We start from the raw sequence: 16,253 nt of genomic DNA on the forward strand, positions 1-16,253 counted from the left end.
AGTGACTGTTTCATTTAGAGTAAAAACCAGAGTTCTTGCTCTGCCTTACAAGGTCCTATACAGTGTTTCTCTCTCTACCTTTAACTCTGTCCTTCACTTTCCATCATGAGACCCTGCTCTCCTTTCTGGTCCTGAAAGTACCACATTTGTGGTCAGCTCAGAGCCTTTGAATGTGCTGTTCTGTTTGGCTGGATGCTCTTACCTCAGATACCCATTCAGAAGGATTGCTTCCTCACCTCTTCTGGTTCTTTATTCTAAGTGGACTCTTCCCTGGTTCCCTAACTAAAATTTCAATTTCTGCTCCTGATACTTAATATTTCCTTTGCTGCTTAATTTTTTCTCCTTAACACAGCATTATATAACCTACTATATATATGTATTTTAATTTATACTCTGTTTCCCCCATGAGGGCATAAGACCCATGAGGACAGGTAATTTTGTCTTTTGGTTACAGCCAGAATCAGAACTATGCCTGGCACATAGTCGTTGTATAACACATACTTATTAGGTGGAATGAATACAAGAATTTAGGTAGTTTTCAGGTCTTAGTTAACACATAATTTTACTTTATATTTGTGGGATTTTTTTGGGTGCATGTTTTAGAGGAGGGCTTTGGGATCAATGACATGAATGAATTCATGGTTTCATACCAGCCTTATTTTAAACTGTTTCCAAAGCCAAGGTGCCATTGCTCTGAAGTTACTCATACCAAAATTTTTTTGTAATGTTTTATGAAGTTCTGATTATAGTCATTGTTTCTTTTAATTACTTGATTCTGTTTCATTCTTACTTTTCTGTACAGTGAATCTTCTCATCTGTTGTACCTGTTGGAACATACCTGGAAAGATGCCAGGTTCATTTTGCAGATCATGTGTGAGCTAAATGTTCTTCCATTAGCATTGCAGATCACTAACATCGCTGGGAACATTATGGTAAATTTAACTTAGAAAGGGGGAAAAAGCATTTCCTGTTGGATTCAGTGTTTGCTTGGGGTAGTTGTTATATGATAATGAGTCTAAATGCATGCTTATAAAATGAGTAACTTGTATTCTGGAAGCTGGGCTGCTTTTGTGAAATGAACTGGCTGCGAGAAGGGGAGGAAAGCCAGGTGCAGTATGTTGAAATTTTGGTGAACATAAGGATCATTTCTAACATCTGGATGTGTCTGATGTGTGGAATGGTCTATTTGGGAGTAAAGAAATAGCCCAAGTGGTGTTAGTATTTTAAGCTTTCTTTGTCTCTTTTTAAGTACAATGCTTAAAGAAAATGGTAGAATGAATTTTGTACCTTCTTATTTTTGAAGCAGCCCTTATTAGGAAGAATGATTGTGGAGGAGGTGCTATGATTAAATTTACCACCTTAAAGTTGCTTTTGTTTGTTACAGTTTTGAGCTTAAATTAAAAAAGAAATTCTATTTAATAGTCTAGGACGCTGATGGGTGGACGATCTGAGCGTAATGAGTTCTTGTTGCTTCATGCATTTTATGAAAACAACTATATTGTGCCTGACAAGCAGATTTTCAGAAAGCCTCAGCAAAAACTGGTGGGTCCAAAATTGTGTAGTGTTTTGCCTTTTTTATAAAACCCTCCACCCCCCTTTTATTACCGAGATAGCTTTTTGCTGTGATAACTTCTGGTTCCAAAATTATTAATCTCCTGTATACTATAGAAATCATGTTAGTCATTCAGTTGTGTTTGTGTGGTGATTTCCTTCTTCACTTTTTCTGTGTAGATAAAAATTTTTTGTAAAATACGAAATTCTTTGAGGACAGCATTGAGTCTCTGAAGGGTGATCATACTAGGAAAGTGTTTTGTCATCTTAGCTGTATCCAGAGTTAGATACCAGTTAAACCTTTTATTTCCTTAAATGCATGAGCCTTTATTTTTTGTGGCTTTGTTGTGTTTTTATATGCTAATAGAATTAGGTCACCACATTGAGTTTTCTGAAATGGCCTCCATGATATTGGAAATAAAACTTAGCTACCGTTTTGTCATCACTGATAGCAACTGACTCAAAGAGGGGAAGTTAATGTTAAGATGATTCAAATACTTGTATTTGTTTTATGTACATTATCAAAACTGGTATAGAGAATGTTAACTTACAGGAGTTTGACTTCTGAAGTGTTGAGTATTCATCAATAATGAACTACTTGGAAATGAATTTTTAGTATATGGACAAACTTACTTTAAGGTGTCCACACTAGTGAAAATAATGATCATATAAAATATTTAATATTTATATATCATGATTGTTAGAATAATGAATTTAAGAGGACTCTTACTGTATTAGATTTTATATAATATGAAGCATTGTAATTTTAGTATCCATTGATTTAAAAAATAAAAAGTTCTGTGAATTCAATAAAGTAGAATTTGCATATTTATAAACTTAGAGGTATAGTGTTTTGGTGACTCCCATGCTTGGCATTCATTTGGGTTTATGAACATAATATAGTAACTGTTGTTCCCCGCAGGCAGGACCACTAGCTAAAACTAAAGAACGTTTGTTAGAGTTGTGTATTGCAGTTGGAAAGGGGGGAATCATAAAACTTCTTAATTGTTAATTAGTTGCTGGCTGGTGAAGTAACTTTTCCATTTGATATTAGGGAGATGAAGATGAAGATATAGATGGAGATGCCAATAAATATAAGAAAGGACCTAAGAAAGCAGCTTATGCTGGAGGCTTGGTATTGGACCCCAAAGCTGGTAAGGCTGTGCAGCAGGTGGCGTTCCCCTGGTGTTAAGGAATTTTTTAATGCAGACTTAGGCTTGAGAAACTCCAAGACCTGAATTATATTTTGTAGGTTAGCAAATAGGTCTTGTTTTGACCTTATTTTTGTCTTCTGTTCATGTGAAAATCTTGTTGGCCAGTCATCTGTCATGAATTAATACGAAGCTTTTTTTATTAATTATTTTATTAACATATAATGTATTATTTGCCCCAGGGGCACAGGTCTGTGAATTGTCAGGCTTACATACTTCACAGCACTCACCATATCACATACCCTCCCCAATGTCCATAACCCACCATCCTTTCCACACACCCCCCCAGCATCCCTCAGTTTGTTTTGTGAGATTAAGAGTCTCTAATGGTTTGTCTCCCTTCCGATCCCATCTTGTTTCATTTTTTCCTTCCCTACCACCGAAACCCTCTGCCTCTCAAATTCCTCATATCAGGGAGATCATATGATAATTGTCTTTCTCTGATTGACTTATTTCGCTCAGCATAATACTCTATAGTTCCATTCACATCATTGCAAATGGTAAGATTTCATTTTTTTTGATGGCTTCATAGTATTCCATTGTGTGTGTATGTGTATATATATGTACACCACTTCTTCTTTATCCATTCATCAGTTGATGGACATCTAGGTTCTTTCTATAGTTCGGCTATTGTGGACATTGCTCTTATAAATACTCGGGTGCATGTGCCCCTTTTGATCACTACATTTGTATCTTTAGGGTAAATACCCAGTAGTGCAATTGCTAGGTCACAGGGTAGCTCTGTTTTCAACTTTTTGAGGGACCTCCATGCTGTTTTCCAGAGTGGCTGTACCAACATGCATTCCCACCAACAGTGCAGGAGGGCTCCCCCTTCCCCACATCCTCTCCAACATCTGTTGTTTCCTGACTTATTAGTTTTAGCTATTCTGACTGGTGTGAGGTGGTATCTCATTGTAGTTTTGATTTGTATTTCCCTGATGCCGAGTGATGTGGAGCACTTTTTCATGTATCTTTTGGCCATCTGGATGTCTTATTTGCCGAAATGTCTGTTCGTGTCCTCTGCCCATTTTTTTCGTTTGTTTTTTTTTTTTTTAAAGATTTTATTTATTTATTTGACAGACAGAGATCACAAGTAGGCAGAGAGGCAGGCAGAGAGAGAGAGGGAAGCAGGCTTCCTGCGGAGCAGAGAGCCCGATGTGGGGCTCGATCCCAGGACCCTGAGATCATGACCCGAGCCGAAGGCAGCAGCCCAAACCACTGAGCCACCCAGGCGCCCCCTCTGCCCATTTTTTGATTGGATTATTTGCCCCCTCTGCCCATTTTTTGATTGGATTATTTGTTCTTTGGGTTTTGAGTTTGGTAAGTTCTTTATAGATTTTGGATACTGGCCCTTTATCTGATACATCATTTGCGAATATCTTCTCCATTCTGTCAGTTGTCTTTTGGTTTTGTTGACTGTTTCCTCTGCTCTGCAAAAGCTTTTGATCTTGATGAAGTCCCGGTAGTTCATTTTTGCCCTTGCTTCCCTTGCCTTTGGCGATGTTTCTAGGAAGAAGTTGCTGCAGCTGGGGTGGAAGAGGTTGCTGCCTGTGTTCTCTTCAAAGATTTTGATGGATTCCTATCTCACATTGAGGTCCTTTATCCATTTTGAGTCTATTTTTGTGTGTGGTGTAAGGAAATGGTTCAGGGTCATTCTTTTGCTTGTGGCTGTCCGATTTTCCCAACACCATTTGTTGAAGAGACTGTCTCTTTTCCATTGGACATTCTTTCCTGCTTTGCTGAAAATTAGTTGACCATAGAGTTGAGGGTCTATTTCGGGGCTCTCTGTTCTGTTCCATTGATCTTTGTGTCTGTTTTTGTGCCAGTACCATACTGTCTTGATGATTACAGCTTTGTAATAGAACTTGAAGTCTGGAATTGTGATGCCACTAACTTTGGCTTTCTTTTTCAACATTCCTGTGGCTATTAGGGGTCTTTTATGGTTCCATGTAAGTTTTAGGATTATTTGTTCCATTTCTTTGAAGAAAAATTTTGGGTAGTTTGATAGGGATTGCATTAAATATGTAGATTGCTTTAGGTAGCATAGACATTTTCACAATATTTGTTCTTCCAGCCCATGAGCATGGAATGTTTTTCCAATTCTTTTGTTTCATCCTCTGTTTCTTTCATGAGTACTTAATAGTTTTCTGAGTACAAATTCTTTGCCTCTTTGGTTAGATTTATTCCTAGGTATCTTATGGTTTGGGATGCAGTTGTAAGTGGGATTGACTGCTTAATTTCTCTTTCTTCTGTCTTGATGTTGGTGTACAGAAATGCAACTGATTTTTGTGCATTGATTTTATATCCCTGACACTTTACTGAATTCCTATATGAGTTCTAGCAGTTTTGGAGTGGAGTCTTTTGGGTTTTCCACATAAAGTATCATACCATCTGCAAAGAGTGAGAGTTTGACTTCTTTGCTGCTTCAGATGCCTTTAATTTCTTTTTGTTGTTTAATTGCTGAGGCTAGCACTTATAGTACTGTGTTGAATAGCCGTGGTGATAGTGGACATCCCTGCTGTGTTCCTGACCTTAGAGGAAAAGCTATCAGTTTTCCACATTGAGAATAATACTTGTTGTGGGTTTTTCATAGATGGCTTTGATGATATTGAGGTATGTACCCTCCATCCCTACACTTTGAAGGGTTTTGATCAAGAAAGGATGTTGTACTTTGTCAAATGCTTTTCCTGCATCAATTGACAGTATCATTTGGTTCTTGTTCTTTTAAGTATTGTATCACATTGATTGATTTGTGGATATTGAACCAACCTTGTACCCCAGGAATAAATCCCACTTGGTCGTAGTGAATAATCCCTTTAATGTACTGTTGGATCCTCTTGGCTAGTATTTTGGTAAGAATTTTCGCATATGTGTTTATCAAGGATATTGCTCTGTTATTCTTCTTTTTGGTGGGGTTTTTGTCTGGTTTTGGGATCAAGGTAATGCTGGGTTCATAAAATGAGTTTGGAAGTTTTCCTTCCATTTTTTTTTTTTTTTGGAATAGTTTCAGGAGAATAGGTATTAATTGTTCTTTAAATGTTTGATAGAATTCCCCTAGGAAGGTATCTGGCCCTAGCTCTTGTTTTTTGGGAGATTTTTGATGACTGCTTCAATCTCCTTACTGGGTATGGGTCTGTTCAGGTTTTCTGTGTCTTCCTGGTTCAGTTTTGGTAGTTTGTACATCTCTAGGAATTTTAGATTGTCAAATTTGCTGGCGTATAGTTGCTCTTAATTTGTTTTCATAATTGTTTGTATTTCCTTGGTGTTGGTTTTGATCTCTTCTCTTTCTTTCATGATTTTATTAATTTGGGTCCTTTCTCTTTTCTTTTTGATAAGTCTGGCTAGGGGTTTATCAATCTTATTAATTCTTTCAAAGAACCAGTTCCTAGTTTCCTTGATCTGTTCTACTGATTTTTTTGGTTTCAATTTCATTGATTTCTGCTAATAATGTTTATTATTTCTCTTCTCCTGCTAGGTTTAGACTTTCTTTGCTGTTCTTTCTCCGGCTCCTTTAGGTGTAGGGTTAGGTTGTGTACTTGAGACCTTTCTTGTTTCTTGAGAAAGGCTAGTATCACTTTCCTCTTAGGACCGTCTTTGCTGTGTCCCACAGATTTTGAATGGTTGTGTTTTCATTTTCATTTGTTTCCATGAATTTTTTCAATTCTTCTTTTATTTCCTGGTTGACCCATTCATTCTTTAGTAGGATGCTCTTTAGCCTCCATGTATTTGAGTTCTTTCCAACTTTACTCTTATGATTGGTTCTAGCTTCAGAGCACTGTGGTCTAAAAATATGCAGGAAATGATCCCAGTGTTTTGGTACCAGTTGAGACCTGATTTGTGACCCAGGATGTGATCTATTCTGGAGAATGTTCCTTGTGCCCTAGAGAAGAATGTGTATCCAGTTGCTTTGAGATGGAATGTTCTGAGTATATCTGTGATGTCCATCTGGTCCAGTGTGTCATTTAAGGCCTTTATTTCCTTGTTGATCTTTTGCTTGGATGATCTGTCCATTTTAGTGAGGGTGAGTGTTAATGTCCCCTACTACTATTGTATTACTATCGATATGTTTTTTTTGATTTTGTTATTAATTGGTTTGTCTAGTTGGCTGCTCCCATGTTGGGGGCATAGATATTTAAAATGGTTAGATCTTGTTGGACAGACCCTTTGAGTATGATATAGTGCCTTTCCTCATCTCTTATTATAGTCTAAAATCTAATTTTAGATTAGATTGGCTTAAATTCTAATTTACCGGATATAAGGATTACCATCCCAGCTTTCTTTTGATGTCCATTATCATGGTAAATTGCTTTCCACCCCCTCACTTTAAATCTGGAGATGTCTGTGGGTTTAAAATGAGTTTCTTGCAGACAGCATATTCATGGGTTTTGGTTTTTTATTCATTCTGACACTCTGTGTCTTTTGATTGGGTCATTTAGCCATTTACATTCTGGATAACTATTGAAAGATATTAATTTAGTGCCATTGTATTGCCTGTAAGGTGACTGTTACTGTGTATGGTCTCTCTTCCTTTCTGGTCTACTACTTTTATGCTTCCCTCTTTGCTTAGAGGATCCCTTTCAGTATTTCCTGTAGGGCTGGTTTGGTGTTTGCAAATTCCTTTAGTTTTTGTTTGTCTTAGAAGCTTTTTATCTCTCCTTCTATTTTCAATGATAGCCTAGCTGGATATAGTATTCTTTTTTTTAATATTTTATTTATTTATTTGACAGAGAGAGATCACAAGTAGACAGAGAGGCAGGCAGAGAGAGAGAGAGGAGGAAGCAGGCTCCCTGCTGAGCAGAGAGCCCGATGCGGGACTCGATCCCAGGATCCTGAGATCATGACCTGAGCCGAAGGCAGTGGCTTAACCCACTGAGCCACTCAGGCGCCCTGGATATAGTATTCTTGGCTGCATATTTTTCTCATTTAGTGGTCTGAATATATCATGCCCGTTCTTTCTGGCCTGCCAGGTCTCTGTGGATAAGTCTGGTGCCAGTCTAATATTTTTTTTTTAAAGATTTTATTTATTTATTTGACAGAGAGAAATTACAAGTACACTGAGAGGCAGGCAGAGAGAGAGAGAGAGAAGGGAGCAGGCTCCCTGCTGAGCAGAGCCCAATGCGGGACTCGATCCCAGGACCCTGAGATCATGACCTGAGCCGAAGGCAGTGGCTTAACCCACTGAGCCACCCAGGTGCCCCATCCAGTCTAATATTTTTGCCATCATATGTTACAGACTTCTTGTCCCGAGCTGCTTTAGAATTTTCTCTTTGTCACTAAGATTTTTAAGTTTCACTGTTAGATGACTGGGTGTGGACCTTTGTTTATTGATTTTGAGGGGGGTTCTCTGTGTCTCCTGGATTTTGATGCTTGTTTTCTGTGCCATACTAGGGAAATTCTCTACTATAATTCGCTGCAATATACATTCTGCCCCCTCTCTCTTCTTCTGGAATCCCAATTTTTCTAATAGTGTTTCATCTTATGGTATCACTTATCTCTCAGATTCTCCTCTTGTGGTCTAGTAGTTGTTTGTCTCTCTTTTCTTCAGGTTCTTTATTCTCAGTCATTTGGTCTTCTATATCACGAATTCTCTATTCTGCTTAATTTATCCTAGCAGCAGGGGCGTCCATTTTTTATTGAACCTCATTAATAGCTTTTTTTGATTTCAGCTTGGTTAGATTTTAGTTCTTTTATTTCTCCAGAAAGGGATTTTATTTCTCCTGAAAGTGTTTCTCTAATATCTTGCATGGTTTTTTCGAGCCCGGGTAGCACCTTGAGAATTGTTGTTCTGAACTCTAGTTCTGACATATTACCATTGTCTGTATTGATTAGGTCCCTAGCTGTTGGTACTGCCTCATGTTCTTTTCTTTTTGCGGTGAGTTTTTCTGCCTTGTCATTTTATCCAGTTAGGAATATATGAACAAGAGAATAAAATACTAAAAGGGTGGCCAAGACCCCAGAAAAATGTACGCTAACCAAATCAGAGAAAACCAAAACTGGGGGGAGAAGAAAGGGAAAAAAAAAAGAAGAAAGAAAAAAAAAATATAAATTAGATTGGTGACTAGAACAGAGCCACCCACTTGATTTTGGGTGTATTTTGGTCTTTTAGAAGAAACTACTTCCCAAAATTTTAAAGAAAGAAAAACTTGCATATATGTAAAAATAAGTATAAACATGGTGAAGGGACGGAATATGACTGTACGGATGAAAATTTAAAAATTTTTAAAAAAGGAATTGATAGGTTGGTTGGACAAAGGAAACAAAAGAGGAGGAAATGTGCTCAGGCTGGAGACTAGAACAAAGCCATGTGCTATATTAGGGTATATTTTGATGTATTAGAAGAAATTGTATCCCAAAATTTTTTAGGGAAAAAAAAAACACCTATATGTATACAAAAAAAAAGGTTAAATACAATGAAGGTATAAAATATAACTATAACAAGGTTTAAAAAGATTTTTTTTAGAAAGCTATTGTTAAGATAAACTAGTCAAAAAACGTTAAAAGAGGGGCGCCTCGGTGGCTCAGTGGGTTAAATCCTCTACCTTCAGCTCAGGTCATGATTCCAGGTTCCTGGGATCAAGCCCCACATTGGGCTCCCTGCTCAGCAAGGAGCCTGTATCCTCCCCTCTCTCTGCCTGCCTCTCTGCCTACTTGTGATCTCTGTCTGTCAAATAAATAAATAAAATCTAAAAAAAAAAAAAAAAAAACGTTAAAAGAGGAAAGAGGAAAAGTTATCAAAATAAAATAAGAAAAAAATAAAAAAAATTAACTTTGCAAGACTAAACAATCATGGGGAAAAGGCATGAATTCTATGTTTCCTCTAGCTCTGGAGTTCTGCTGTTCTCCCTTGTAGATGAGGTTGGTCTTGTCTGGATGTTCTTGCTGATCTTCTGAGGGAGGGGCCTATTGCAGTGATTCGCAGATGTCTTTGCCTGAGGCGGAATTACACTGTCCTTGCCAGGGGCTGGGCTAAGTAACCTGCTCCAGTTTGCTCTCGGGAGCTTCTGTTTCTGGAATGCTTTCCGTAGAGCTCTGGAGGACAGGAATGAAAATGGCGGCCTCCCAATCTCCGGCCTGGAGTAGCTGAGAGCTTGGGCCCCATTCCTCAGTGCGCCCTCAGAAATAAGCAGTCAATTCCTCCCATCACCCTGGTCTCTGGACGCACTCCCAAGTTCACACGACCTGTGGCTAAGCATTTCTATCTCTGGCTCACAGCCCTGTTTGGAGTCTCCAAACCCAGCGGATTTTTGCTGCACTTCTCCTCCCAGAGGAGGAAGGTGAATCTCCCCGGTTTTGTCACTTGTGAGGTCCCTGCTCAAAGTGCAGTGACCCGACTGTGCCATGGAGCACAGTTTAAGGTAACCCCAAGCTGAGAGCTCACTCCTCAGCTCTGTCTCTGTAGTCGTCTTCCCCTCTCCAACATCTAGCAGCTCTGCTATGCTCACACCCCCAGTCCTTCTGTGACCTTGCTGGACCCAACATCACAGCGTCCCCATGAGGGCTCTACCGCCCACTTAGCTTCTGGATCCATGTCCCTCCGTGGAGCAGACTTCTAAAGGTTTTGATTTTGTTCTTCGCCGCTTCCTGGGAGCCGCCCCGCCCCCACCATGGTCTGCCTTCCCTTGCTCTGGATTCACTTCTCCACACGTCCTACTTTTCAGAAAGTGGTCGATTTTCTGTTCATAAAATTGCTGCTCTTCTCTTCTTTCTCCTGTTGAGTTTGTAGCTGTTCAGAATGGTTTGATAACTATCTATCTGAAGTCCTAGGATCTGCTGTCATTTCAGTCTGCTACTCCTCCGCCATCTTACGTCTGTCCTCAATACAAATCTTTTTTTCCCCCTATGTTCCAAGAAGGCTTTGTTTGTGGATATTGAATTTCAGATCTTTTATAATTTTCATGTATCATGAGGTACTCTTTCTTGAAGTTTTTTTTCAACCACTTAAACATGTAAACACAATTCTTGGCTCATGCATGGTACAAAAAGACGGGGTAGGCTGGATTCGGTCTGTGTGTAGTTTGCTAACACCTAGTCCAGTTTATAGCTATTTGTCTTTGTCTTCTCCCATCTACTGTAGAGGGTACAGCCTCTGCCTGAGCTGCCAGGACCAGTTCATTTGGACAACAGAGTTCAAGACTGAGCTGCCAGGACCAGTTCATTTGGACAGCAGAGTTCAAGAAAGTACAGACAGGGACGCCTGGGTGGCTCAGTTGGTTAAGCAGCTGCCTTCGGCTCAGGTCATGATCCCAGCGTCCTGGGATCGAGTCCCACATCGGGCTACTTGCTCTGCAGGGAGCCTGCTTCTCCCTCTGACTCTGCCTTCCACTCTGTCTGCCTGTGCTCGCTCTCACTCACTCTCTCTCTTACAAATAAATAAATAAAATCTTAAAAAAAAAAAAAAAAAGAAAGTACAGACAGTAACCACCAAATTGAGCTTTTGAACAGGAGTGTACTCCCCCTTGTCATTAATGACAAAGAAGATGTTTTGTGGTACACAGAGTTAGAAAGGATCTTTTTCTTTTTATCCCTCTTAACTATTTTTTTTAAGATTTTATTTATTTATTTGACAGACAGAGATCACAAGTAGGTAGAGAGGCAGGCAGAGAGAGAGAGAGGAGGAAGCAGGCTCCCTGCTGAGCAGAGAGTCCGATGCGGGACTCTATCCCAGGACCCTGAGATCATGACCTGAGCTGAAGGCAGAGGCTTAACCCACTGAGCCACCCAGGCGCCCTCCCTCTTAACTATTTTTAAGGGTACAGTTAAGGAGTGCTAAGTATATTTACATTATTGTACAGGAAAAATGGAATTTTCTCAGCTAACTTGAACTCTGTGTCAGAGACGTTTTTGACAAAATGAATTTATTCCTAGTTGTTTTGAAACAGATTAATAGTCCTTCGGTATTAGATAGATCTGGGCTTAAATTCTGCCTTTGTGATCTTGGGATTCCTCTTGAACTTTTGTAAGCCTGCCTTTCCTCTTCTGTGAAATAGAGGTAGGAATAATATCTACTCTTTTATTAGTGTAGCACTGTATGTTAACTACACTAGACTTAAAAAAAAAAAAGTATTGGGGCATCTGGGTGTCTCAGTTGGTTAAGCAACTGCCTTCGGCTCATGTCATGATCCTGGAGTCCTGGGATCGAGTCCCGCATTAGGCTCCCTGCTCAACGGGGAGTCTGCTTCTTCCTCTGACCCTCTCCCCTCTCGTGTTCTTTCTCTTACTCTCTCTCTCAAATAAATAAATAAAATCTTTAAAAAAAATAAAAATAAAAGAGTATCTACCACACAGGGACTTAAGGAACAAAGTGATTGTTTAGTATAGTGCTTGACACAGAGTTTGCTATCAGTATTTATTTGTTGTTGTTTTTATGTTCTTAATAGTGGACATTTATTTTTATACAGTTTCTTCTTAAGGTGAAGATAACTCTTTATAAATGTCCTAGAGGAATACAGTAGCTTTCTGTTCACCCTTTGCAAGTGAAAAGGGTGGATCGTTCCACTACTGACATTTATACATATTCACACATCTCTTGTCTGCTTTCAACACCGTTTGTGTACAGGTGAGTGGGCTTCCCATTTTATTCTTGGGAAGTATGGTGGTGGGGCACCTGGGTGGCTCAGTCATTAAGTGTCCATCTTCAGCTCAGGTCATGATCCCAGGGTCCTGTGCTGAAGCCCCACATCAGGCTCCTTGCTCATTAGGGAGTCTGCTTCTCCCTCTCCCTCTGCTGATCCCCATGCTGGTATTCCCTCTCTCACTGTCTCTTTCTCTCTCTGTGTCAAATAAATAAATAAAATCTTAAAAAAATGAAAGTATGATGGTAAAAAAATATATATCCAACTACTCACTGGTATGGATCACTAAACATTTTGGGAGTCAAGGTGGCACGGTAGATGGGAGGGAATACTTGCCTGAAGGAGAATTTTACAACACTTCAGACACAAGTATCTGAAGTAATCGATAGGAGAAGGTGTTTGCCCATCATAATGGTATACTTGGAGATTGCTGTGGAAGGGATCGTTTGTTGTAGTTGGTTTCAAGGTGAGACACATTGTCTTCTTTCCTCTTTTGTGACTTGAGTTTTTACTATAATACAAGGCATTTTTATGGAGTGATAGTTGATGACTTTTTTCCTTTGGTATAAGTTGCTCCTTTTGCTAGTGTATCATTTCTAATGTACTTCATTGTACAGTACTTCTAATGTTGTGTTTTGACAAATCTGCCTTATTTTTTAACCCCTCTCCCATCTGCTTTTTTTAAAAAGACTTTTTGTAACGTGGCTTTTTTGTTGCAGGTTTTTATGATAAGTTTATTTTGCTCCTGGACTTCAACAGTTTGTATCCTTCCATCATTCAAGAATTCAACATTTGTTTTACAACAGTGCAAAGAGTTGCTTCAGAGGCACAGAAAATTACAGAGGTTTGTATTTATATGAGGCCTCTTCAAATTGAAATTAAAAGCATGCTTAAAGAAGAAAGAGAACCAGAGGGGTTAGTGTTCTAGTTTTTCCTCTTAAGTATATAATGTTTCCTTTCTTAGTGGTCTAAAGGTGAAAAGTGATCAAAAAGGGAGAGGTTGAGTAGATGGAAACTCACAGTGTTTCTATATCTTTTTATTTAACAATTTTATTGAGATGTAATTCACATACATTTCATCCATTTAAAGTACACACTTTAAGGGCTTTTAGTGCAGTCACTGAATTTTCAACCATCACCACAGTCAATTTGAGGGCATTTCCATTATACTTCAAAGAAACCCTACCTTTTAGTTGTACCCTCCTTCTTGTCCCTCCATTCCTCCCAGTCCTTGGCAACCACCAATTTTTCTGCCTCTATAGATCTGTGTGTTTTGGACATTTCTTGTAACTGGAATCATGTGACCTTTTGTGTCTGGCTTATTTCACTTAGCATATTGTTTTTTTTTTTTTTTTTTTTTTCAAAAAATTTTAAAGATTTTATTTATTCATATGACAGAGAGAGATCACAAGTAGGCAGAGAGGCAGGCAGAGAGAGGGGTGGGGGGAAGCAGCCTCCCTGCTGAGCAGAGAGCCCGATGCGGGGCTCGACCCCAGGACCCGGAGATCATGACCCGAGCCGAAGGCAGAGGTTTAGTCCACTGAGCCACCCAGGTGCCCCCCCCCTTTTTTTCCAAATTTTTATTTAAGTTCTAGTTAACATGGTATAATATGGGTTTCAGGAGTAAAATTTAGTTATTTATCACTTATATACAACCTCCGGTGTGCAACACAAGTGCATTCCTTAATACCCATCTAGCCCAGCCCCTGCCCACCTACCTTCCAGCAACCCTAAGTTTGTTGTCTACAGTTAAGAGTCTGTTTTCTGGTTTGCCTCTCTTTTCCCCCTATGTCTATTTTGTTTCTTAAATTCCACATATGAGTGAAATCATACGGTATTTGTCTTTCTCTGAGTGACTTACTTCCCTTAGCATAATACACCATAGCTCAATCCACATTGTTGCAAATGGCAAGATTTTAAGTCCATACCCTCCATACTGCTTTTCAGAGTAGCTATAGCACTTTAGCATTACTGTTTTCAAGATTCATCTGTGTTGTAGCAATTATTAGTACTTCATTCTTATTTTTTGCTGAAAGTTCACAGTACAATTCTTTTATTAAGTTTATTCCTAAATATGTCATTCTTTTTTATGATATTTTAAGTATAACTGTTTTCTTTACTCTTGGATTATTCATTGCTAGTGTACTGAAATATAACTGATTTCTGTATATTGATTGATCTTGTGTGCTGCAACCTTGCTGAAGTCATTTATCACTTCTAGTATTTTTGTGGATTCCTTAGGATTTTTCCTTAGGACTTTCTACATACGGTATCATGTTATCTGCCAATAGAGGTAGTTTTAATTCTTTCTTTGTAATCTGGATGCCTTATATTTATTCTTTTTTGGGAACTGGGTTGTCATCTAACTGCCTTGGCTGGAACCTTCAATATAATATTGAATAAAATTGACAAGAGCAGACACACTTGTCTTGTTCCTGGTCTTAGGGGGAAAACATCCAGTCTTTATTTCACTATTAAGTATGATGTTAACTGGGGCGCCCGGGTGGCTCAGTGGGTTAAAGCCTCTGCCTTCGGCTCGGGTCATGGTCCCAGGGTCCTGGGATCGAGCCCCGCATCGGGCTCTCTGCTCAGCGGGGAACCTGCTTCCTCCTCTCTCTCTGCTTGCTGCTCTGCCTGCTTGTGATCTCTCTCTATATATCAAATAAATAAATAAAATCTTAAAAAAAAAGTATGATGTTAACTAAGGGTTTTCCATGGTTTGTATTTATCAGATTGTGGAAGTTCCCTTCTGTTCCTGGTTTGTTGCATGTTTTTATCATGAAAGGGTGTTGGATTCTGTCAACCACTTTTTCTTTATATATTGAGATGATCGTGTACTTTTTATCCTTTATTCTCTTAATGTGGTAAATGATATTGATTTTCATGTGTTGAACCAGCCTGTGTTCCTGGGATAAGTTACAATTGGTCTTGGTGTATAATCCTTTTTGAATGCTTCTGGATTCAGTTTGCTAGTATTTTGTTGAAGAGTTTTTCTCTTGTACTCATAAGGGCTTTTGATGTATAGCTATCTTTTCTTGTTTTGTCTTTGCCTGGTTTTGGTATTAGAATAATACTGGCCTCATAGAATGAGCTGGGAAGTGTTCCTTCCTCTTCTGGTTTTTTGTTTTCTTGGGGTTTTTTTTTTTTTGGAAAATTTGTGAGGGATTAATGTTAATTCTGCTTTAAATATTTGGTAGAATTCACTAGTGAAATTAACTGGTTGTAAGGCTTGTCTTTTTTTTTTTTTTTAATTTCCAATCAATCTTTGTTATAGGTCTATTCATGTTTTTTATTTTTCCTTGAGTCCATTTTGGTAGTTTGTGTCTTTCTAGGAATTTGTTTAATGTAAGGTTATCTAATTTGTTGGTATAAAATTGTTCAAACTATTCACCTATAACTATTTCTTTAAGATCATTACTAATATCCCTCTTATTCCTGATTTTAGTAATTTGAGTCATTTTTAAAAAAAAATTTTTAACTTTTTTTAAAACTTTTTTTTAAAAGATTTTTATTTATTTAGTTGACAGACAGAGATCACAAGTAGGCAGAGAGGCAGGCAGAGAGAGGAGGAAGCAGGCTCCCTGCTGAGCAGAGAGCCTGATGTGGGGGCTCGATCCCAGGGTCCTGGGATCATGACCTGAGTTGAAGGTAGAGGCTTTAGCCCACTGAGCCACCCAGGCGCCCAAGTCATTTTTTTTTTTTATCAGCATAGCTAAAAGTTCGTCAGTTTTGCTGATCTTTACAAAGAACGAACTTTGGTTTTGGTGATTTTTCTCTCTGTCCTATATTTCCATTCTAATCTTTATTATTTCCTTCTTTCTGCTTTCTTGATTTAGTTAAACTTTATTTTTCTACTTTTGTAAGGTAGAAAGTTAGGTTATTGATTTGAGATCTTTTCTGTTAATATAGATATTTACAG

At 38.6% G+C, this 16,253-nt stretch overlaps 1 protein-coding gene and 1 non-coding gene across 3 annotated transcripts in view; both read left to right on the top strand.

Moving 5' to 3' along the window:
• The window catches only part of POLA1 (DNA polymerase alpha 1, catalytic subunit), a 305,904-nt gene that overhangs the window by 46,755 nt on the left and 242,896 nt on the right, over window positions 1-16,253 (top strand). For both annotated transcript variants that reach the window (XM_059157006.1, XM_059157005.1), the window contains exons 21-24: window positions 803-932; window positions 1,423-1,542; window positions 2,606-2,705; window positions 13,054-13,178. In XM_059157006.1, coding sequence (XP_059012989.1) covers window positions 803-932; window positions 1,423-1,542; window positions 2,606-2,705; window positions 13,054-13,178 — 475 coding nt within the window. The remainder of the gene's footprint in view (window positions 1-802; window positions 933-1,422; window positions 1,543-2,605; window positions 2,706-13,053; window positions 13,179-16,253) is intronic.
• On the top strand, window positions 12,140-12,269 carry LOC131822403 (small Cajal body-specific RNA 24). The gene has a single exon (XR_009350261.1). It is a non-coding gene; the product is annotated as a small Cajal body-specific RNA 24 (non-coding RNA).

The sequence above is a fragment of the Mustela lutreola genome, chromosome X (assembly GCF_030435805.1).
Source record: "Mustela lutreola isolate mMusLut2 chromosome X, mMusLut2.pri, whole genome shotgun sequence".
Taxonomy (NCBI): Eukaryota; Metazoa; Chordata; class Mammalia; order Carnivora; family Mustelidae; genus Mustela; species Mustela lutreola.